The sequence below is a fragment of the Rhinolophus ferrumequinum genome, chromosome 18, assembly GCF_004115265.2.
Source record: "Rhinolophus ferrumequinum isolate MPI-CBG mRhiFer1 chromosome 18, mRhiFer1_v1.p, whole genome shotgun sequence".
NCBI lineage: Eukaryota > Metazoa > Chordata > Mammalia > Chiroptera > Rhinolophidae > Rhinolophus > Rhinolophus ferrumequinum.
In genome coordinates, this window is record NC_046301.1 from 19,762,092 (window position 1) to 19,787,849 (window position 25,758).

A 25,758-nucleotide genomic window follows, 5' to 3' on the forward strand; every position below is an offset into this window, starting at 1 on the left:
AGAGTAGCTAATTATTTCCTTTTCTATCAACTTGTACATTTGCCTGTAAAAATAATGCCACAGAAATAATTGCATGAAGATAATTTGACAGGTCCATAAGGCCCTTTTCTTCAGCAGCAACGATATAAGTCTTAAGCATATTAAGTTTTAAATTGTGCATGTTTGTTGAGGAATTTAGGGAGACACTCCACTTTAGAGTTAAAACGACAACCTAAAGGAACAATAAAGCTTTGTATACAGTATATTACATTTTAATCTGGAGCCACTGGACATCTTTGGCGTTAAGTTACTAGTCTGTACAATGTAGACATAAAATCTGCTAGAAGCAATATTGAACAGTAGCAAAAAGAGAAAAATGTTATCACCCTTTGTAAAAATGAAAAACACTGCTTTCCATTTCAGTTTAACTGCGTGAACAATTTGTATTATCTTTAGGTTTTTCACATTCACTTGTGATAATTATAACGGCACTAGGCATGCAGAAATAGTAAAGGGCCTGCCACACTTCCCACTGCAAACTATCACTTTCAAGGGCTTCTCTTTTGTCAGAGGAGATTTGTTCTGGACCATAACCTATTGCACACCATTGCAAAATGGAACGCTAGAAAACAAAGATTTTGTTCTATAACTCAATAGCATCCCTAGTAAACCGGGAAGGAAATGTGCCCGTAACTTTTGCAGCTACTTTGGGATACTTAGAAGAAATTTAAGATGCTATTTAAAAAACAAAACCCTTTCCTTATCATTCTGAGCAAAGATTTCAGATGGACATTATAGGAATGCTACCACCCTCCTGTTAAAGAGTACAGGTCACTAAACCAGACAATGAACAGGATCCCAGGAAGACAGGTGTGGGAGAAACCCACCAACGGCTCTATTACTGGTGTTGGCAATGCCAGTAAGTCAATTTTTGAAATCCAGAAGATTTGCCTGGATCTCTAAAATGTTCTGGAGGAATTGCTATTAATTGTTGATTGTGACTTTAGCTGAATTGTGGCCAGTGATGGAAATGGTGTACAAGCTTGACTGTTCTGTGTTCTAATAAACCTCAGACAGTTGGTTTCTATGCAAGTTTTGTAACTTCTAAGAATTAGGCCTCAGGTAGCTTTGCTTTTCAATGTTTATAATTGGAAGTACTTTGTAAAAATGTAAGACTCTTATATAATGTATAAACACTAGGAAAATAGTACTAGCCATTATAAACCTTGTAAAGCGAATAGGGTACACTATTTTCCTCCTATAATAAATTGTTTTACTTGGATGATGTCCACCTCATCTTAAACCTCTAAGTAAAAAGTGTTGAAAAGTATAGAAGTCTGAGGAGAAATAAAGTCAGTATTGACATTAAATCAACTAACGAATTATATTGCTCTGGATTTAATCAATAATGTAATTCTTACTTGAATTACATATTGCTTGTGATTTTAAATAAACCACATTTTGATTATGTGTATATGTTTACAGGAGCAAAGAGAAAGGTTTGGAAGCATATCAACCAAATTGTCAGGATTGATGAACTGATAGAAGGTGGAGTGAGTGAGGTGAGTTTTAACTTTTCCCCTATACAGCGTGGTTTTGAATGACAATAAGGACGCACTATTTTGGCTATTATAAAAAGCTCATGAACTGAAAATAACGTATTAAAGTGGGTATGGAGGAAGAAAATAACGTTAGTTGAGCACTTACCACATGCCAAGCACAACAGTAGCTGATACATACAGAGGAGGCCAAAAGAGTGTGTACACATTTTAAGAAAGGAAAAAAAACTTTATTAAAATTGTAACACTCAATATATAACGATAACAAAAGATGAACACAAGTCATGTCCATACATTTTTTGGCAACCCAGGTGTATTTGTTCGTATCTATCTTTTAGAGATGAGGAAAATGAAGCTCAGGGGTTCTCTGGCCTAAATTTACACACTCAGAAAGCGGCACAGTTGATGCCCCCAAACCATGGGGATTTACGTCCTTAAGGAGACCCTCTTTTAGAAACTGTGTCCAATGTCTGACTTAAAGGCGGAGGCCAGGATTCAAACCTCAACATCATGATATGAATGGACCATTCGCACCCTTTCTTGAAGGGCTCTGAAACAAGGATACCAATCCCCAGTTCGGGGTGTGGTTGCAAGGGGTGTTAAAACAACTGCGTGTCAGCACCACGCAGATTGCCTGGTGCTTCGCACCCATTCGATAACTGTTCATGCCATGCCGCCTGTTATTTTCCCAGGTTTGCCATTTGGAGCAAATCTGGATGAACCTGTTATATGGAAAGCTTTAAAACCTACATATTATGAAACAGTGTCACTCATTCAAATGAAGAGCCATTCGAGGCACTAGTTAGAAAGAGCACACTTCACCCAACACCCTTTACTCTTGGTCAGTGGTACCACTGAACAGGAATTTCTGGGGCAGTGCCTCTTCTCAGAGAATCAGAGAAATACTGCCTCCAGGGCAGTGTATTCAATGTGCCAAGAATCTAAGCTCAGTGCAGATATTGCAAACCTCCTTGCAAAGCTTTGAAACAGAAAACCCTGCTGCAGAACAGGCAGGCACCTCTGAATGAGGCTTCCTCTGGACGGCTCGTTAAGCAGTAAATAATTAAAACACCCTGAAAAAGACAGGTAAAATACAAGCAGCTATGTCGGTAACACAGACATGAAAGAGAAGGGGAAGAAATGAATTTTAGAAAAAAGGCATGGAATAATTCATTTGAAGCTCTAATAAAGTTTCATTTGCAGTCTTGTTTAAAGATATATCAGACTTTAGGGATGTAACCTAATTACATTTTTATTCTAAGTTCCATTCAAAGATCTTGGACTTTGATTCTTTAACACAGATCAAACATGGAATAATTTTCTTGTGGCTATCAATACTTTAAAAAGATCTCTTGATTAAATACTATAAGGTCTTATGAACATGTACACATAGTAGACAGAGAATAAACTGACATGCCCCGAAAAGTGACAAATCATACAGAAGAAGCAATGCTAATTTGCTTAACTTATGAAAAAAACTTTCTAATATTAAATTCACTTTTATTCAAATATAAAGTGATCAGTTTCTGATGCTGATCTAGTCAGATGTGCCTTAGGGAATGTGTACTAGTGCCCACTTCTAAATCCATTCTTGGAATTTATTCCAAAAATGAAATGCTGGAAGTAAGAAGCCTGGCAATCACTCAGAGATTAAAGGGGAGATGCTTTCAAAAGGCCTGCAACTTGTTTGCCCATGAGCCTTAGTGACGGGTGGGTATGTTGGAATAATCAAGGTTCTTACTTAGACACTTTTTGGATTGCCTTTATTTCATATTGTTACTAAAAATTCTGAATGGAATAACCTGTTTGCTCTTCCAGAGAATTTTTTTGGAAAAGTTTCTTCCAAAGGGACTTTTAAGATGCAAATTTAGAAGCAGTTTAAAAGTGGGGGGAAAGGAACAAGTAGAATTTATTTAACTAGTCAGAGGAAAGCAATGTTCCCCGTGAACTTGCACGGTTGTACTAGCGGTGTGAGTAGGCAAGGAAAGGACACTAGGACTTAAAAACCCCGGCAGGAAAGAGAGTTTGGGTCATGATTCAGCAGCAACAATTGGGAGGTTTTGTTGGAGTTGTTTTTCGTTTGTTTTTTGCCCCCTCAAAATATCCATAGTGCCCACCAGCGAATCTATGTTCAAGGATAAACATTGAATGAGATGCCCTTTGTCAGATCCAAAGCTATTTTCTCTTGTAACATTCTGCATGTAATGAAGGTTTCATTGTTACAAATTTTAAAATGTGATAGCAACTTATATAGAAAGTAAGAGTCATTTAAAACCAAAAATAACCATACTATGCTTGTCAAAATCTACTAATAGCAAATAATAAATATGTTATTGTCTCACCATTGTTTGGTGCATGAATAAAATACTAGGTTTAGAAAGTCAAAAGAATAAAACTTTTCAGATTTTCTGGGGGGTAGACACCCACGAGAGGGATTCCTATATACTCCCAAGGTCACTGCAGCTTTATTTACAGTGGCCAAGACATGGAAACAACCAAAGTGTCCTTCCACAGATGATTGGATGAAGAAGATGTGGTATATATTCACAATGGGATGTTTTTCTGCCCTAAGAAAAGATGAAATAGTGCCATTTGCGACAACATGGAAGGAATTTGAGATTATTAGGCTAATCGAAATAAGTCAGATCCAAAAAGTCGAGAACCATATGATTTCACTGATGTGTGGCATTTAAAACTGAAAACAACAAAGGAACAAGACAAACAAATGAAGGAAGAAAAACTCATAGACACAGACAATAGTTTAGTGGTTACCAGAGGGCAAGGGGGGAGGGAGGTGGTAGATGAGGGTAAAGGGGATCAAAGATATGGTGATGGAAGGAGAACTGACTCTGGGTGGTGAACACACAATGTGATATATAGATGATGTATTACAGAATTGTACACCTGAAACCTATGTAGCTTTACTAACAATTGTCAACCCAATAAACTTTAAGAAAAAAGGAAAGTCAAAAGAAAATGTTAAAGTTCACTATAGTTAGGGTGACCAATTTATCCAGGTTTGCCAAGGACTTTTCTGGTTCAAACAGCCAAATTCATGAGTCTTGAGAACTCCTTCAGCCCCAGGAAACCCGAGGAGCACTCACCCTAACAATGACCAAAAATACAGAAGAATTTTGAAAATTAAATAAAATACAAAAGGGATATATAGCAAAAGTATAATGCCATACACAGTTTGTTTCTTTTACAGGCAAAAATATTATATCAGCATGAATGAGGCAGTATGGGAAAAAATCTTAAAAATTACTTTAACATATTGGTCAGTATCATTCTACTCCCTTTCTATATCCATGCATAATAGTTACACAGTTGTAAAGAGATTAATAGAGTTTTCTTTTTATCTAAATCATTTTATTAGAACATTTCCATATTTCTAGAAGGGAAATTGATAAAGGTATACAGAAAAATTTATGGTTGCTATTCATTGCCATTTCTTTCCAAAACCATTTAAATGATTAAAATCATCAGCAGCAATATACCTAAGTGTTATTTTAAGGAACCATGATTGTTTCCTTTTTGTATTTTAATAAGCATTCCATGGTATTTCACAATCATTTAAATAGGTTTTTAGAGAAGTTGGTTATTTTCCTATATATTCATCACATATCATATTTCCTCTTTGGCAACTTGTCTGTTTGTGTCCTTTTTCCATTAAATTACAGTCATCTTAACGTTACCAATTGATGCATACTTTACATAGAATACAGCTACTCATTCTTTGTTATATATTCTGCATATGAAGTTATTTTTTTCTCCTTTCTTCACCCCCTTGCCATACAGCAACATGTTTCTTCTGCTGTAATGATTGCAAGTCATTCTTCCTTTCCATCTCTTCAGCCCACACACGAGCCCACTCTCCTCGCCAGTCTTAACGCCTCCCCAATCTTCCCGTTTCATTCTAGGTTATCCCACCCACGACTATTGAGTGGTCTAACTCACGCAGGGATTTCAACATGTGACAAAAAGCCTTAGAAAGCACATAAACCTGCCTGTTCCCCCTCACTCAGTTTGCTAATCATTTTCTCTTCCATTTTGCTTTCTATATTTGGAGGGTCCTTTGTACTACATTAGCCTTTGTGGATTTAGTTTTCTTAGCAAACCATCCTTTATACGCATAATCTGGTTGCGCTAAAATGGTAGTGGAGATGAAGTCATGAGGGGGTCATGTGGCTAGTACCCACTGATGCAATGAGAATCTCACAGTACCCCGCATGGGAATCTTGAGTGGGGGAGCGCTGGGGAAAGGAACATGAAGGCAAAAGGCTGGACAACTTGGAAAGTGACAGAGAACCTAAAAAAGGAGACACAATTTATTTTTATTTTTTTAAAATAATTTTGTCAGGGTTCACTTTATTTCAGAGGCTTTTCTTATCATAATTTTAATAAAAATAAATCAAGGAAAAATAAACCCAGAAGGGCAACTTTGTGAGATCTCTGCTGAGCAAACTTTGCTGTAAGGCAGTGGTGTCAGGTAGTGGGGAGAACACTGAGCCTAAGATCTCAAGACACAGGGTCCAGTCTTGGTTCTGACATGCTTTAGCGGTCACGGAACCTCTCAAAATCCTACGTGCCGCAAATCTGAAAGGGGGAGTAACATCACCTATCTCACGGTTGAGAAAAAGCACTTCATGTATTATATAATAAGCCTGTGGGTGACTGTCATGATGTAAATTGTAGATACATCTGATTTGGTTTAAGTCTATCTAAATGTTACTGTGAACTCAGTTTGCAGAGCCATGCACGCATATAGTTTGTGTGTATTTTCCTTGACCATGACAGAGGGAGAAGGGAGCTGATATGGAGCTCTGGATCCAAGTCTTGTGCCTACTATGTACTAATAAACTCTGCAGCCATGGCAAAAGCGTTTAATTACTGTTTCAGCTTCCTCATCCAGTAAATTAGGGCCTGGACTAGATGACATCTAAGATCCAACTTGGCTCTAAAATTCACTCATCTAAAAGAATTGAACAACATAAATTTCCAACTGAGTTTTAAATAATTGAGAACAGGTTCACACTTTACTAAACCCATTTTTATCTGCTATTCCATAGACAGGAGTTGTTCCTGACCCTTGTGCCACCCTTATAACATCTCTTCTTGAACATCAGCTTTTAGGAATCATGAACACTTGTGAAAAATTAATCACCAGAGAGCAATTCTTCTCTTCTTATATTCCCTCCCCATGCTGCTCCCCTTCAAAGTGTGCCTCATTTGTGTGCAGTGGCCCAGCATCCAAGGGGAACAACAGGGAGGAGCAGAAAACACTTTGAAGCTCTTGGAACCACGAGAATCCGTACCTGCTGAGTACCTACTGCACACTCACAAGTGATCTTACCACTTGGAAAGGCAATAGGGACGTTATTTATGGAGCACGGCCTGTCTCCATGTTAATGTTTGCTCCATATATGCTTAATGTTTGGAGGAAAAAGATGAAAAGTCCTCAACAAAAGTGGAGCAGGTGGGTTTTGCTTTTGAATCAAAAACACAAGCCCAAAGAAGAAGAGTTTAAAAAGAATTTTTCCTAAATTGCATCCTCTAAGTCGGGGTGTCCAAACTTTTTTCAACGTTTTTCACCAAGGGCCATATGCGGTAAAATATACAAACAGCCGGGCCACTCACTCGAGGTGAAGTACGTATTGCCTCACCTGGTTTATTTAAGTAAACTAAATATATTTTTGGAATTTGCTGCGGGCCAATTAACAATGGATTGCGCGCCGCAGTTGGCCCACGGGCCGCAGTTTGGACACCCCTGCTCTAGGTAGACATATAGGGAGAGCTTGGAGGGCCTCAGCAGAGGAGAGGATGAGAGGACTGAGATGGAATGTCGGGAGCGCAAAGGAAGAGGGATGAAACGAAGGGAAATGCGAAGGGAAGGACAAACAGCAGCCCCAAGCTGGAGGCGTTGAGCGGCTCCCCAACGCCGACCTTCTCACTATTGCTCCCGGCTTCCTGTGCCCGCCTCCCCGAGGACGTGCCCCAGTTTTAATTTGGGATTCACTGGAATGTCTGTCGACCTGGTACCAAGCTTTAACAGCACTGTAACACTTCCTGTCTACTTTAAGGGATACACACACCTTGGGAGGGACGAGGGGACGTGAACACAGAAAGCAGCATGTACACTGGCCTACACGCCGGCCAAGCAGGGTACCAGGCCCTGAGCTTATCTCACTGAATCATCAAAACAATTCTCTGAAGTGCTGGGATTGACTGTTTCTTTTTTCAATGATGAGGACTGACACACACAGGTTAATTGCAGGCTCCATCTCAAGTGCTTTTCATAAACTGACATTTTTCTTTCCCTGATAAGTAAAGAAGTTGACAAGAGTTTTTCAGGACTGACCTTTCAATAGCCATTTAAGGAGCCTAGAAATCAGATGTGGAAGTGAACTAAGATCAAAGAGCATCTGCTTGCACTCCCGATTTTTAACGATGAGGAAAGCAAGCTCCACAATGATGACAGAACTTACCTAGATTCACATAGTTAATTAGCAAATGGAAGTGTCAAAAGAGAAGCTAAGTTTCTTGCCCAATCTAAGCGTTTTTACCTCCGCTAGAATTCATCTCTAACGTGATGCTCAAATGCCATGTTAAGTATCTAAACCAAGACAGTCATGCCATGTCTATCATCTATCACTAATTGAACGCCTGTGCATGAGTTTGCAGGTTTCCGATTTATATCTCGATTTAAGCTTTTATCGTATATTTCTAATACCCCTGTAGATCTGAGCTTCTCTTGCTATCTGAAAAGCAATCAATAATTCACATTTACCCCCACTTTTTTACTTCATTAATAATGTGATTGGATCTATAATACAATAATTCTTTAATCATCACCATTATTTCGTACCAACTGTAAAAACCTTCTGTCTTTTCCAATGTCTTTTAATTCAATGGAATTTTTAACATTAGCTAGTTTTCCCCACAATTAAAAAATGACACATGAACAAGGCAACCAATTCTAGCAGTGCAAAGGGCACATCATGCAATGAACGTTTCCCTTCATCCCACATCATCAGCACATTTCCCCAGAGGCCGCCTCAGTTGGGATTTTGTGTATTTGATGGGTTTTAAATCCTCTCAACAGCGCTTACATCTCTATTAATTTTTAATAAAATGAAAGAGAAAATAAAATACCACACTAAAAACTGATATATCCTTTGCATTTCTTTTAGTTATTAAGGCTGTTTTTCTAATACACTGGCAAATGTTATTCCATGATAAATAAGAAATTACAATGAAATTTCTATCAATTTTGATGTGACACCTTTGATGATATTAAAACCTTTAATGATGATATTGTATTTTAACCTTTTTTTTTTTTGAGAACTAAATACCATGATGATAAACTTCCTTTCAAATGCAGAATAAAATATTCCACCCAATGAAGTCATCTTTATAATGGAATAAGATAAAAAGCCAAAATTGTAGGAAAAGATCGTTTATATGAGATATTAAGGAGTTTAAAAATTATATTATTTTATATAGTATTCAGTTCATCACCACCCCACCATAAATGTGTTATCTGTCAAAGTTTGAAATGAAGGAACATTACATTCGTAACATGTCAAGTCAACTCCACCATTATTATATTATATTATTATATTTATTATATAGTATTATATTTCCTTTTTTCCCATGAAATAGCATTTTTTTGTTGTTGTTAAGGAAATCACTGGAACCATATTGAATGTCATGTTAGTTCCTGGGACTACCATACCAAAGTACCACAAACGGGGTGTCATAAATAGCAGAAGTTACCCTCCATAGTTCCTAGAGGCTGGGAGTCAGCTGGGTTGGCTCCTTCTGAGGGCTGTGAGGGAGTATCAGTGCTTCCCTCCCAGCTTCGTGTAGCTTCAGGTGTTCCTTGGCTTGTAGATGGTGTTCTCCTGATGTATTCATGTCATCTTCCCTTTGTACATGTCTGTCTCTGTGCCCAATTTCCCCCCTTTTATGAGGACACTAGCCTTAGTGGATTAGAGCTCACCCTAATGACAAAATCTTATCTTGATCATCTGCAAAGACTCTGTTTCAGTAAAGTCATATTTATGGGTCTTGGAGGTTGAGCATGACCCCCCACTCCCAACTTTTGGGGGTCCATAATTCAACCCATAACAAATATGATTGGAAATTTTCTCTCAAATAAGGAAACAAAGGTATAGAAAGAAAATAGCTTAACACAATAAAGGCCATATATGACAAACCCTCAGCTAATATCACAATTAATGGTGAAAAACTGAAGACCTTTGCTTTACGTTCAGGAGCACGGCAGGACTGTCCCCTATCACCTCTGCTTTTCAACATAGTGTTGGAAGTCCTCGCCAGAGCAATCAGGCAAGACAAAGAAATAAAAGGCATCAAGATTGGGAATGAAAAACTTAAATTGTCACTCTTTGCAGATGACATGATGCTATATATAGAAAAACCTAAAGACTATCAGAAAAACCAAAAAGCTATCAGAAACAATAAACAAATACAGTAAAGTTGCCGGCTACCTACAAAATCAACATACAAAAGTCCATTGCATTCCTATATACTAACAATGAAATCTCAGAAAAGAAATTTAAAAAATACAACAATTCCTTTTGCAATTGCAACGAAAAAATAAAATACCTAGGAATAAATTTAACCAAGGATGTGAAAGACCTATATGCTGAAAATATGATATTTTAAAAAGAAATTGAGGAAGACACAAAAGAAATGGAAAGACATTCCATACTCATGGATTGGAAGAATCAACACAGTTAAATGGCCATATTACCCAAAGCAATATACAGATTTAATGCAGTCCCCACCAAAAATCCCAATGGCATTTTTTTAAAGAAATAGAACAAAAAAATCATCAGATTTGTATGGAACCACAAAAGACTCCAAATAGCCAAAGCAATCCTAAGAAAAAAGAACAATGCTGGAGGTATCACACTCCCTGACTTTAGCTTGTACTACAGGGCAACAATGATCAAAACAGCATGGTATTGGCAGAAAAACAGACACGCAGACCAATAGAATAGAATTGAGAACTCAGAAATAAACCCATGTGGACAGATAATTTTTTGACAAAGAAACAAAAACATACAATGGAGAAAAAACAGCCTCTTCAATAAATGGTACTGGGACAACTGGAAAGCCATGTGCAAAGGAATGAAACTGGACTGGTGTCACCATGTACCAAAATTAATTTAAAATGGATCAAAGACTTAAGCATAAGACCTGAAACAATAAACTGCATAGAGGAAAACATAGGTACTAAATTTATGGACCTTGGGTTCAAAGAGCATTTTATGAATTTGACTCCAAAGGCAAAGAAAGTAAAAGCTAAAATAAATGAATGGGACTATATCAAACTTAAAAGCTTCTGCACAGCAAAGCATCGACAAAATAAAGAGGCAACCAATTGAATGGGAGAAGATTTTTGCAACAACGCCTCCGATAAGGGGCTGATATCCAAAATATATAAGGAACTCATACAACTCAACAACAAAAAAACACACAACCCAATCAAAAAAACGGGCAGAGGACCTGAAGAGACATTTCCCCAAAGAGGACATACAGATGGCAAATAGACATATGAAAAAATACTCAACATCACTAATCATCAGAGAAATGCAAATAAAAACCACAATGAGATATCACCTCACCCCAGTCAGAATGGCTATCATCAACAAGACAAATAGTAACAAGTGTTGGAGAGGCTGTAGAGAAAAAGGAACCCTCATACCCTGTTGGTGGGAATGCAGACTGGTGCAGCCGCTATGGAAGGCAGAGTGGAGGGTCCTCAAAAATTACGAATAGAATTACCATATGACCCAGCAATCCCTCTCCTGGGTACCTACCAAAAAAGTCTGAAAACATTTATCCATAAAGACAAGTGTGCTCCAATGTTCATTGCAGCTTTATTTATGGTGGCCAAGACATGGAAACAACCAAAATACCCTTCGATAGAGGAATGGATAAAGAAGTTGTGGTATATATATACAATGGAATACTATTCGGCGGTAAGAAAAGATGAAATAGGATCATTTGTGACAACGTGGATGGATCTTGAAATTATAATGCTAAGTGAAACCAGTCAGACAGAAAAAGTAGTGAACTATATGATTTCATTGATATGTGGGATATAAACCGAAAACAACAAAAGAACAAGATAAACAACTGAAAGAGCAAAAACTCATAGACATAGACTCATAGACATAGAATAGTTTAGGAATTACCAGAGGGTAAGAGGGGCGGTGGGGAGCAGAGCTCTAGAAGAGGGTAAACGGGGTCTAATATATGGTGATGAAAAGAGAACTGACTCTGGGTGGTGAACACACAATGTGAGATATAGATAATGTATTACAGAACTGTACACCTGAAATCTATGTAACTGGACTAACAATTGTTGCCCCAATAAACTGGCTTGGCCTTGGCAGAGTTGAATCAGTCACTGGGAAAGCTGTTTCTAGATGGACGCTTTGTTTTCCTTATATTTCCTGCACCCCTCAGTTAGGAGCAGCCTACTTAGTCCTCGTATTTAAAGGCAAGTAGAGTGGACAGTCTGCCCCTGGCTCTGTTCACTGATGATGTGGAGCTCACAGAATCCCCTACAGTTGGGGGACAGTTGTAGGAACAGCACCTCACTCAACTCCAGTACCTGGCAGGCGTTCTTCCAGGGCTGAGATTTGATCCTCTCTTATTTGCTGGTTCTCTTCTACTTTGATCAGTTCTTGAAAACATCTTGAAAACATGGGAGCAGAGCTCCTTTTGAAGCTTAGAGTCTTGCTCACGGTCCCTAGCTTTGTCCTAGCTCTTAAAGGACAAGACTTCTGTGTCCATGATTTCTTTATGTTAACAGCTTCTTATGCAGAACTTAAAGATTTAAGAGGTAAGGGTTAACTTGTCCAGCACTGAACCCCTGCAGGCTGGTTTCCTAGAAAACAAGATGGACTCTAAAAAGGTCTAAGGATACCAGCTAGGCTCAGTGCTTTTTAGGAAATCAATCTTGACCTATTGCAAAGGCTTGGCCCAGTCTCTCTCTCCTGATAGTGAGAGGTGGTACTCCCCAAACTACAAATGCCTGTGTGGCAAATCTTGCTATCTGTATGCTCTATCCCATGGTTGCAACCCCAGGCAGAGACCTGAGCTTCCATGTCTGTCCCTCTTCCCCTCTGCTGATCACGCCAGGGAGGGGCTGTGCTACCTCAAAACATGCATGTTGAGCGGGCAGGCTAGGGCTGAAGGCTCTGGCATGTCATACTGCTATTGTGTCTGGCCCCCGATCGCACCAGGAGTTGGATGGTCCTTCCCTAACACACAGCATCCAGTGGAAGGGCAGTGGGAGACCAGCACACCTGCTCCTGCTCCTGTTCCTGGGACTTCTCTGAGAGCAGAGCTGCTCCAGCAGGCCTGCTGTGAGAGCTGCCGACCAATGACCTTGTTAGCATGGCAGTTGTCCCAGCAAACTGGGCGTCTATCCAGGCCTCTACCATGGCCTTCTGGAAGCAAGTCAGAGGACAGGAGATAGATTAAAGACCAACACTGGAGTGAGGAGAGTCGGCTGTTGGTGGTGTGACCAGCCATCAGGATGGTCAGTTAGTGACTGAGAGTCATTCCAGAGTGTCTTCACAACACTACCCTACTGCTGGTGCCTTCTGGTCCCTGGCAGCCTACACCGAGACACCCTATTTAGAATCTGTCCATGTCAGTGATGATTTTAAGGTCTGAACTGAACAAGCCAACCTGGATGACTTTCTTCAGAAGTTCCCCGATCATTGACACCAATGCTGCAGCTCAGGGTTAGTTAGCCTTTATTCAATCCTGAGCTAAAGCCACAGAGGATGGCTCTCTGCACTCGACGACATGCCCTTCCCAAGCTGTTCTTAAATTGATCTTCCCCTGCCTGTCTTCAGTGAACATGCAGCATCTGGGGGCTGTCACCCAACATTTATTTCCTGGTCACCCCCTGGCAAGTCTAGACTCCAAGCCCACATGGGTTGAAATAGAATAAGTTGCTAACAGAGTAAGAGACAATACCTACAAGCCACCCACTGAAACTGGGGAGGAGTGACAAGACAAAAAAGCAGACAGAAATGAAAGGTTAACTTGTCCACTATGGATCCCTCCTGGCTCGCCTTCCCGAAAAGAGAATGGCTTTCTGCAGGCTCCGTGAAAACCAGCCAGTCGTCAGTGCTAAGTCCATTCATTTGGTTAAAAGCAAGGTTTGGACCCAGATTCTAAATCACTGGAAAGGGCAGAGGGCCAGGTGCTGGCATTTGCTCAACAATGAATGCCGATGTGGTCAACCCCGCTCGAGTGTACCCGCCCCCAATAATGTGGCAACTGTAAGGCGTGAACCCCAGTCCCTTGATCATGCCCAGGAAGGGGCTGGTGCTGCACCCACCCACGAACGCTGACCTGGCAGGAAAGGACTGAAGTTACGGTTCTATTACTGCCCTGGTCCCAGCTCACACCAGGGAGGGAGCCGGTGCTTCCCTAATCGTGTCTGATAAAGCCCTGTGTCTCACAGCGCCTGACCGCTGGCCCAGCTACTCCTCTGTATGCTGCTCAGAATGAGTGGGCAGCTCTCCTACTAACTACTCCTGTGTCTGAGAGCTTTCTCCATGCTCCACAGCGTGGTGTGAATGTTCTTTGCTCCTTTGCCCTGTTTGCATAAAAGCCTTACAAATAGGTCATGATTCTGACCGAAGATATAGCCGCGGATTTGCTGCGAGTGTTTGTCAGTCCATCACTACTCCATGCCTGCTACTCCAGCAGGTCAAGATGTTTGACATTAAGAACGAGACTGCCAGCTTTCGAGTGAGTGGCATTCAGGCCACACTGTACACAAGGGCCCATCTTGAGCAGCAGTGGGGGTGAGTGTCTGCTGTGGTCGAGTCTGGCCAGCAGGCTCTGGCCAGGCTCTGGTCACATATGTGCCAGTGGGCTGAACACTGGCCCGGACTGTACCCAGGTGTCCGGTCCCTGTGACTGTGGCTTCTGCTCAGGTTCATTTGCTCTATAGTTAGTTCCCTGAGGGTGCTGGAGCCGTGCCCTGGACTACAGCCTGCTTGTTGGGCCCTGACAACCTGCCTTTTGCCATCTGCCGGCTGGTATCCTGCTTTAACCTGAATGGGCACCCCTGAAATCAGGATGCTGCCACCTGTCCCCGAGCACAGCTGCCGCCTAGCTGTTGCTGTGGGGCCTCCAGTAGCTTGTCTAGACCAATCAGATCAGATATGCGGAAGCTGCACCACCATCACCTCGGGGGGAACCCGACAGCCAGGTGAGCGCCCGTTCCACTCTAGCCACAGATTCTTTATAGTCCTAGTTTCCCTCCTCATGAAAATTCTACCCCAGATTACAAAAGCTGCATAGATAATGTTCTCCATTGCTCGGTACACCAAACACTCAAAGGCAATCTCTAGAATTTTCGTCAATACCTACTCAGTCATTTTATCCATTAGGCAATACAGACGTGGTTCTTGGGGCCTATGAACTGATTAAGGGCATAGACAAATAGTTCAGATCTGACAAAAAGTAGCAGCAAAACGAAACAAAACAACTTTAAAAAAATCATAGTCCAAACATGCTATTTACCATGGGATGAGGGTGCATTTCATGCTGCTATATGATGGGACATCTACAGGTCAGCAAATCACAGATCTGCCCTCAGAGCAGCCACACACTGATCGCGTTTCCCAAATCCGACCTCACTCTCAGCCACTAAAATGCTATGGGCAAGCATAGTGCTATGGTGACTAACGCAGGGTCAGTGGGCACTCCAATACTTGCTGAATGACTGAACGGTTAAATGAATGAATGGATGAAACAATGAATACATTCTCCAGTAGAAATACATTGCGATATTTTTTTTTTAAATTAGAAGAAAGAAATCAGATGTTGATGTTTAATGGATACTGAGTTTCAGTTTTGCAAGATGAAAACGTTCTGGAGACTGACTACACGGCAATGTGAATATACTTAACACCACTGAACTATACATTTAGAAAGAGTTAAGATGGTAACTTTTGTTATGTAGTTTTTTAAACCACAATAAAAACAATTCTAGGAAATAAAACCAAATATTAAAAATCAGAAATAATTTTAGAAAAATTCAGAATTCACCTATGATAGCTATCTGACTCTCACTGGGGCTAGTCTTAAATTTTTATCACTGTAGTGCTGACTTCTTCAGCCCTACATTTTCCAATTTCTTACTTTTTTGTGACTTCTTTTTTGGGACCAGTAATAAACTGTTTTATTTGATTTGTTATCATAGATGACAGAATTTGATGGCTTCAATTATAAAAATGAAACAAAAGCAACTTTTATTTTATGCAATTGGTATGGGGGAGCGGTTCCTATAGTAAAGAACAAAAAGTGCTAAATTATATTTTAATATGTAATTTTCAGGAGTTCTCATAATTAGTTCATCATAAATGCAAAGCAATTTTTTGCTTGCATAAAGTAGCTACTAACACAGGCTCTGAAGCTAGCTAACTGGTTAATATTACCTCCTCCACCACTAACCAGCTTAACCTTTGTGTGTCCTAGTTCCCCCAGCCTTAAAATGAAGACAATTTTTAAAAGCTTGAAAAAAGTATTTTCCTCTGGGAAATGGAAATAGTAATTTTTTAAAGCTTAAGCAAGAATTTTACTTTAAGTAAGAACCTATCCCATTTTTACAAATCGAAAAATAAAACTCTACTTTTCATAATAGGTTAAAAGTTAAGAACATCACTTCTCAAATTGTAGTAATATCTCTTCAGCCATAATTTTATACTCACCTATGAGCCCCACATTCAAAAATAACCACGGTTAACATGGTGTATGGCACGTACCAAATATTTATAAATGTATTTTACATTGTGTTTTGTATCTTATTTCTGTACTAATGTATCACGAGCGTTTTTTCCAAATCAATGCATATTTGGGGTTTCCTAACAATGCAGAAGAAAATCTGAGGTCCTCACCTTGGCCTACAAGCCCCTATGTGATCCCTGGTCTAAGCTTAGCTCCCTCCCTTCCATTTCCTCACTGAGCTGCAGACACACTGGCCTCCTTGCTGGTCTTTGGGCATGCTCAGCCTGCACCTGTCTCAGGGCCTTTGCACTTACAATGTCCTCTCTGTAGAACCTCTTCCTCCACATATTCACAAAGCTCACTCCCACACTTCATTCATGTCTCACCTTCTCACAGAAGAGCACCTTATGCAAAGTAGCAACCACTGTCTGTCTCTTTGCCCTGTCTTATTTTTCATCATAGCACTTACCACGCCTTGATATATTACATTAGTATTAGTGGTTGAGGCCAGTTTTTCCCAGTAGAATGTAAGTGCCATGAGGGCAAGGATTTTGTCGATCTTGTTCACTGTTTTATCCCCTGGAACTAGGTTCAAAACAAATATTTTTTGCATGAATGAATCAAGGAAATTTGCTCTAATTTATAATTTCATGACTGCACAGAACGCTGTTGCAAAGATGCTGTTTAACATATTTATATTAATCCCCTATTTTGAGATGTTGTAAATCATACAGCAATGGAAAGTTTAAATACATTGTCTTAAATACTTTCCGATGGTTCTTTCAGGGCTAAGTTAGTACAGCAACTTCTTAAACATTCCCCCTTCCCCTTTTTCCTCCTCCCACAGAGTGCATCACAGCCAGGCTTATAGCACATTCTTATCCATATCCTGAATATACAGAAGCTTAAGCCCAAACTCTGAATGCTGGCATGTCCTTATTTTGTTTTTGTACCCTTCCTTAGTTCCCATCACCGCTCAGAAATACATTTTCCACTATAAACAGTTTGCTCCTCTTATCACTTCCTCTAATCCATTAGTAGTATATGTAGTTCCCTCTTACAGAATATATTCCCGTTTCATTACCTGCCTAAATTACACCCATCTTCCCAGCCTTTCACCCGTCTCTACTGATTCCTTAATGCTTTCCTTGAATCTAATCTGTATGACCTCTCACTTCTCTGAATTTTCTGAACTTTTCTGCTATTTCCCTGTATCCATCATTCAAGATGACCCTGGCCATCTGCCGTGTTCTAGCACCTACCATGCTGTAGATTATACGGTGCGACTTCCTGAAACCTCCCTTTTCCCTTTTCTCAAATACCTATGCAATCCTAGTCACAAAATAATAAGCATTTTCTAATTTTACTGTTTTGTCATAGTCAAAACTTTTGTGGAAATTGAGACAGCTTTTTGAGGAAAGAAATAGGATTATTCGTGATATTTTCATCTTCCCATATATTTTCTTTGTATATTATTTACCCACTATCCTTGCATAATTTTGATTCTCAAATTTCTACTTGCAATCCGTATTAAATCATCATATGAAATATCCTTCTGACGATTATTTTTGGTTTTTTTTTTTTTTTGGCTTTGGCTTGTCTTAAGATGACGTTATTATTAGGAAGTTATTTATTTGTTTTACAAAATACAAGGCCGAATTTAGTACTACTATATTCAACAGCTATAAAATTACTCTATCAAGTTGCTATAAATATTTCTGTTTACTCTCAATTTCTGTATTGTCCAGACCAGTGACAGTTTTCAGCCTGGGCTGAGCACCAGACTTTGAGTAGCACTGCTCTAACATGGTACGTCTGTCACAGAACTTCATCCCTGAGCCGTTTGTTTTCCTTTCAGAATAAAGCTATTTTGAAAAGAATATGTCCTTCAGAAATTATTATAAAATCATGATGGGGTAATATCTGAGTTAGATATTTTTTGATTTTGATGTAGGGGATATAGAGCACTAGGAAAATCACAAAGCTTACTTTTCCTTTTTCCCATTTTCGTACTTGATGAATCAAGTTCAAATGAACAAGGAGGGATGTAAGAAAGGAAAAACAATTCAAAATGGTGCAGCATGTATGAAGATCTAACAATCAAGTTCACAAACTCATCCTAGAAGAAGTGCTACATACCTCATTGCTGTATATCTCTACAGTCACCTTCGAAATACTCCCCTTGGGAAGCTATGCACCGACACCAGTGCCCCGTCCACCCTTCAAAGCAATTTGGAACTCTTTTTCTGGAATGGCCATCAGAGCTGTCATCCTATTACCCTTGATGTCCTGAGTGTCATCAAAATGTCTTCTTTCAATATTTCCTTTATGTTTGAGTAAATAAAGAAGTCATGGGGGACCAGATCAGGTGAGTAGGGAGGGTGTTCCAATAGTTATTTGTTTACTGGCTAAAAACTCCCCGACAGTGTTATGTGAGCTGGTGCATTATCGTGACATGAGAGTCATGAGTTGTTGGTGAACAGTTCAGATCGTCTAACTTTTTCACACAGCCTTTTCAGCACTTCCAAATAGTAAACTTGGTTAACTGTTTGTCCAGTTGGTACAAATTCATAATGAATAATCCCTCTGATATCAAAAAAGGTTAGCAACATCATTGCAACAAGTTGGCGAACTTAATTGTCTGACCTCACATGTGGATGAAAGATGTGTGTGGAGGGGTGGCTTTCTCTCTGTGATGCTGCTGCCAAGAACTCTAGGCTGAGCGCTCGGGCAGAGGGAAGTCTGCAAGCACCACTAAAGACACACGCCTTTGCTTCTAAATCTCAGTAACTTACATTTTTATACTAAAGCCTCGAGTTTTTTTCTCAGCCCTGTGTGCTTTCTGGTTGCCTGGGCCCTGGATCTTCCAAAGCAAGGCAGCCTGGCAAATGGCCACTCACCTTCCTCCTCGAAGAGAAGTCCCATGAGCCCATGCGCCTCGGCTTCTTTCTTCCCACCGTCCACTTTGATCAGTTGAGCAATCTGGAAACATCGTTCATAGAAGTGGTTCCTTACCCACTTGTCTTCAATATGATTGAAGTAACAGGCCAGAGCATACAAGTTATTATAGACATCTTCAAAGAATTCTTTAAAGAGAGAAAAGCATCATAAACTACGTTAGAAAAATGTCTCATGACACATACCTTCAAATGGCAAACGGATACAGTGACTTTTATTTTCTATTTTTTCCCTAAAAGCATGAGTAGCTATTTTAAAAATCGGAATGCAAAAATTAATGTATTTTAACTATTAAAGTAGTTATATTAATTACAGGATGCGCACATGAGAAAAGCATCAAAAATAATCTCCAAAAAATGAGAACATATTAGAAATTGACATACTCTTTGGTTGAAACACTAGACTTTAGATAAGACAAAAGACAAGATAATATCTACTAGCAATGTGCTCAGTTCTTTCGGAAGAAATGAGTACTTGGTATCATCAAATACTCTTCCCACTGAAGCTTTAAAAAGTATTTAGAGATTCCAGAGAAAGCAATGTTTCTTAACTTTGGAAAAAAAAAGATAACGGAAATGAAGCAAGCAGATAGAATATGAAAATAGCAAGGTATTCTTACTCAGAAAAAAAAACAATGATGAGGCTTATAAGAAATGGTCATCAGGATGACCTAATAGGTTCCATACACTTTCTAGCAATGTTTCCAGCAATACAAGTTACTAGCAATGTTAGGCGAGTGAATTTCTGCGCTGCTGTGTTCTGAGTATCTTTTTCTGCTGTAAATGCATTAACACTAGTCATCCTCCTCAGACAATTACTAGTTTACCAATTGTTAGTTTATTAACCCCGTTTTCTCCCCTAAAGTGTCATGTAACCTATTTGTACTTAAAAAAGTATGTGAATACATTGTAAATCAGTCTTATACAATCCACTGTAAGCAACCATAAACTTGGACGAAAATGTATATGCATTAATAAATTGTGCCTCAGTCCTATAAACTCCACTCTATTGGTGAATATGAACAAATTCATAACCTTTAGGTCTTTTTGCATGTGTGCTGAAAGCACAGTTGTAAATATGTGGTAGCCTCTGGATTACCTTTCCAAGGATTTAAAAAATAACCATCATTATTCTTCACTGATACTAATTATTCACTACTATCAGAAGAGTCAACCCATATAGTCCTGAAAAGATTACAACTATGAAAAATATTTATCCATTGCCCCCTAGCACTCCTATAAGATTAAAATAAAAAAGCTTAGAAAAATTGAAATTAGGCTGACCATAACAAAGGGTAACTTTCAAGAACGGTACATAAGTCACTCCAATGTTTCAAAAGAAATTTCCCAAACCTAAGTCATTCCTTTACATATACTGTGCCATAATTCCATAGGAAATTAAGATTTATCTCAAAACAGGTTTTGTAACTAAAAATTAAAGCAAAACAAACAAAACAAAGGTCTCCCTGTCTCCCTATTTTTGAAGGAGTTGAGCATTCTGACAAGGCACTGCTTTTGATGGCTATTTCACGATAGGCAACAGCTTAGGTGAAAAGTGGAGCATATCCTGAGTTACTTACTTAAAAAAACAAATACTGTCATGTCAGAACTGACTTCTCCTATGCTTTGTCTTTCCATTCTGAACCTTATACCTAATCAGAATAGAGCATTCAGGCCTATTTTGTAATATTTTATATTCTTTGTCATATTTAGTGATTAGAGTTATTTTTAAAGCCTGTAAGTAAAAAGAGTAAAATACTTCATATCTTCCATTTCAAGAAAGTTATATAAAAAGCTTTTAAAAATATATATAATGGTGAAATAAGGTTTTTCAGTAATTACAGCTTAATAGAAAAAACATGTCCAACATTTCATAAACAAAGGTTTTTTTTGGAATGAGTTTTAGAAGCTATCAAGAGTCCATACTTAAAGACTATTTGTCAGCTAAGCTATTTTTTTCCTATGGAAAATTAGAGTATTTTTCTGAGTGTAAAGTATAAAGGAATATATTCAAGTTTTTAATCTTTGTACAGTCCAAATACATGGCCATACCCCTTTACATTGCAAGCAGCCTTTAATGCCTTCTTGCCACGTCCTTATTGTCAGCAAGTATGCTTATAAGATAAAACCAATTTTATTGCTGGTTTATTATTTGGATCAGTATTCATTAAGCTAAAGAGGAGATTCCATAATAAAATAAATCTAGGAAATCCTCTTGCTAATTTTCCTCTTTCAGTGAACCACACACTATAGATTGACAGGTTAAAGGCTCTGATAAGTCCTACAATAAACCAGCCTGCTTAACATTAATGCGAATTCACATGGTGCTTCTCAAACTTATTTTATCAGACAATTATGTCTGTTTTGCTTTACATAAAACTTATAAACATCCGGTGGGACTCTGCTTGAGTAGAATATACTTTGGATATCTTAAATAAATGTTATCAGACAAATTTTGCTGCTTAACCCTTGACAATAATTTAAAGTCAAATGTAAATAATGTTTGAATTACCTATTGATTTGGTGACCCGTTACCATTACTGTCGTCTCTTCCTTAGCCCCATGGGGCATAAGGCCATAATCATAATGTTACAGGTGGTACAGAGATGAATCACAACAACGGATAATATAAGAAATGTGATCAGAGACAAAGAAACACTTCAACAAATGGAAAATAATTAAAAAAAGAAATGACTGGTTTACTTTAAACACTTCTTTGCTATATAACAGAAAATGATGTTTTGTACAGTAATTTAAATAACTCTAGGTTCCTGCTCTGTAAGTCTCAAGAGATAGAACTGACCCGAGACAACTATTCTTAGTGCCATAGCTTTGATTAAATGAACTTCCTGGTAACCTTGGAGTGATGGTATTTCCAATGAGAAGCAATGAGAATGCTCAGAGATATGCTACTTCAGGATAATTGTCTCAGATCTCATAACCTTACGGGATAGAATCTTGAGACACTATTAACAGATTTCATTATTCTAGATGAAGTAGGTGTGTGTGTGTGTGTGTGTGTGTGTGTGTGTATGTGTGTGTGTGTTTTAAGATTTAGGATTAATTCAAGTCAGTAATTGTGGATGTGCATATCCCCTATCCCATTTTCTGGGACATTCTTTACTCAAATCACAATTTCCTCCAATAAAGTTCATGTGTTAAATGTGAAAAAAAAGGTACACGAATTTTTAAAAAGAACATACAAATATTTACATGTCCTTCAATTGAAGTATTTCCAATAATACTAATTTTGCAATAATTTTAATTTTCTGTATTTCAAACAGGCAAAGGCCACTGCATTTTAAAGGAGATAACACTGTAGAAGAGTTATTCTGAGCAAGAGGTAATTCAGTTCCATTTAACAAATGCAACCTTGGTTCCCATGAATATAAGAGACCCACTCAGTAAAGAAAGTATTTATTTTCATTAATTATATCACATGTATAAGACATTGGCTATTATAAAATTTGGACTTTGTTGATTTGGAGAATTACAGAAACATTTTTATTTATATGTAGAGTTACCTTTCTTGAATAAAAGATTATAAATTAAAATGTTTTCTACTTTAAAATAGACTATTCAGCATTTTAGTTTATAATTGCAAAATGCAAGTTTCTCATATTTATGACATTTATGACAAGTGATGCATTTGGCTCATGTTTATTCTACTCAAAGCCTCTATTTAAAACGTTTAGTGAATATGATGATTCGACTTGAAAAAAAATGACTACTGGGCAAATTTTCTCTTGATCAATTCTATTTTCAGTGTGAATAACACTTCGAAATACTGATCCTAGAATATAGCTTTTTTACAATAGTATTTTTCATTTATAACAGTCAATTTGTTGAGAAATTATATGTAAATCCCAATTTAAAATTCACCAAAAGGTTGTGTTTTTAAAGTCAATCCTGCAGTTAAATACTTTTCATCATACAAATATCACCTATCTACACAAACACACACACACACACACACTAGTTCACCTATGGTGGTGGTGTTAGGATTTTTGTATATCTCTTATTTGTAAGTCAGGCCACAACCTGGTGGGAAATACGTCCTGACTCTACTATAGAGGCTGAAAGACTCCTGCTACCCTTCTGATGCTGTTTCATGTCCTCATCAATTTTCCACACATTTTAGCGTTAGGTAACAAAAAGTTGCCTACCACTCTATTTTTCCATAGAAAGGTCTGAAATATTCACATTGTCATACTGGGGCCTGAGCTTTTCTTTTTTGACTCCCATTGTATTTTCATGCAAAAAGTTGAGAAAAAGAACAATTTAGAACATCAAATTTATATGTCAAATTCTAGGATTTCTTTTCTTTCTTTGATTATATAAAATGACAAATTTCTAATATGCAACTAAGAAGTACTCATGACAACAATATCAGTATAATGATAGTAGAGATGAAAATATTTCTTCAATATTTGAAACATATTGACGTTCTGGAAAATTTTAGGATTCAAAAAATTTGCTAGAAATGATGTGATGGAATAAATAAAGTTAACAATTTTATTCATAATTGTGCATTGCAGGCTTTTTATGTCTTCTCACAACTCACTTAGAAAAATTCTCTGATTGAAATCTGTAGGACTTATTAATAAACCCTTCAAATTCCACTATATAAATACTGGAAATTCAGTATAATTTTCAAGTTATAGTACTCTTGAAAGTATGTCCTCAGTGCAAGTCAGTATTTAGATTATATATGAAGAAAAACTACGGAAAGATTTATAATCAATGATATGGAAGATTTGGATATATTGGAGAGTTCAGGAGATGTTATTAGGTGCTCTTCATTATCTTCCCTGGTTTAGAATGATACCACCAGGATGCCCTTGTGTCTGGGGCAACCTTGTGATTCAGTGTTTCTTATCATTTATTCCATAGAGATGCTTAGTTGACTACATTGAACTAAGTTTTCTTCATGTTTCAAATTCATACATGAAACAATTTGGAACTTTCCCTCAGGCGCTCGCTGTTCCGGATCCTGCAGTGCCGCTGCCTCCAATCCCCCCACTTACCTTTCCTTTCAGCCACCTCGGCCCTGGTCAGGTAGTAGTAGAAATGATCCAGCTTATCAGGCTGCTCCTCCAGGGGTCTCTGCAGCCAGAAGATGGACCGAACCCTCGCAGCCTCCCTCAGGTCATCCCACTTCTCCATCAGAGCGAAGAGCTCAGTAAAGGACTTATGATAACCATTTTGCAGCATATCCACACAGATGGTCTTCTTGTACGAGTTCCGGTGACTGGGAATAAGAATAAGAACACTCAAAGCGTTATTTTAATCCTGGAAATCAGTGTAGTGTTTTTATCTTATAATAATTAAAGGTTGAATCATGCTGTTTTTTTTTTTTTTTCCCCTCAGTGAAAGCACTGAAAACACTATCTTTACCTCAAAATTTTATAACGGAACAACTTTAGTTTAATGAAAGATGCCAGGAGCTATCTAAATACAGTAATTTTAATGAAATTACATTAGAAATGTATCAGTTCCAGAGCTGAACTCCCTTTGGTAAGGACAAATAAACCATTTGACTGATGTCTTAGTCTGCTCGGGATGCTGTAACAAAATATTGCCAACTGAGTAGCTTATAAACAAAAGAAATTTACTGCTCTCAGTTCTGGAGGCTAGAAGTTCAAGATCAAGGTGTTAGTATGGTAACCTTTTGGTGAGGGCCCACTTCCCGGTTCATAGCTGGCACCTTCTAACTGAGTCCTCACACAGTGGAAGGGGCACTCTGGAGCCCCTTTAAAAGGTACTAATCCCATTCATGAGGGCACTTCCTGATTTCAACATAGGAATTTTGGGGGATCCAAACATTCAGACCATAGCAACTGACGACATCCAAAAATACTTGACATACTAGCCTCTCAACAAAACAAAATGAAACGAAACAACCAATAAGCCAAACAAAAAATCAAACATCTCACTAATATCAAAACAATGCACTCTACGAGTATATTAAATGGCTTCACTGTATGTTATGGAGCTTCATTCGTTCATTCATTAGAATATATTCATAGAAATTTATTACTAAATGCATTTTAAAATTATTTTCAGTTAGGATTAGTGATTTGTTAGATTAATATTCCATTGCTGACTTAATAACAAATCATATGCAAGAAGATAAAGTAACAAATGTACGTTCCACTTATTTATTCATCAAATGACTATTTGAGTTTCCTGCTAAGTGCCAGGTACGGTTCTAGGTCAAGTAGGTTCAGTGCCCTTGTAAAGTCTGTATTTTAGTGGGAGAACACAACCACAGGTATGTAAACAAATAATAAATAATTTTAGATGATGAAAATTGCCACAGGAAATAAGGTTATGGGATAACAGCTGTATGGTGGCTATTATTCCACTAAATGAGCAATTAGAGGTCAAATATAGCTTTATATTAATTATTTTACATTCTATTTCTAAAAAATAGGAGACAAATATTTTGCACAACTGATATGATG

The 25,758-nt window shown here is 38.2% G+C and overlaps 1 protein-coding gene across 1 annotated transcript in view; it reads right to left on the reverse strand.

The window, feature by feature from the left end:
* Positions 1-25,758, reverse strand: part of TTC29 (tetratricopeptide repeat domain 29) — a 176,135-nt gene that overhangs the window by 123,400 nt on the left and 26,977 nt on the right. The window contains exons 4-5 of the mRNA XM_033134605.1: positions 24,319-24,542; positions 19,235-19,420 (exon numbers count right to left, since the gene is read on the reverse strand). Of these exons, the coding sequence (XP_032990496.1) occupies positions 19,235-19,420; positions 24,319-24,542 (410 nt within the window). The remainder of the gene's footprint in view (positions 1-19,234; positions 19,421-24,318; positions 24,543-25,758) is intronic.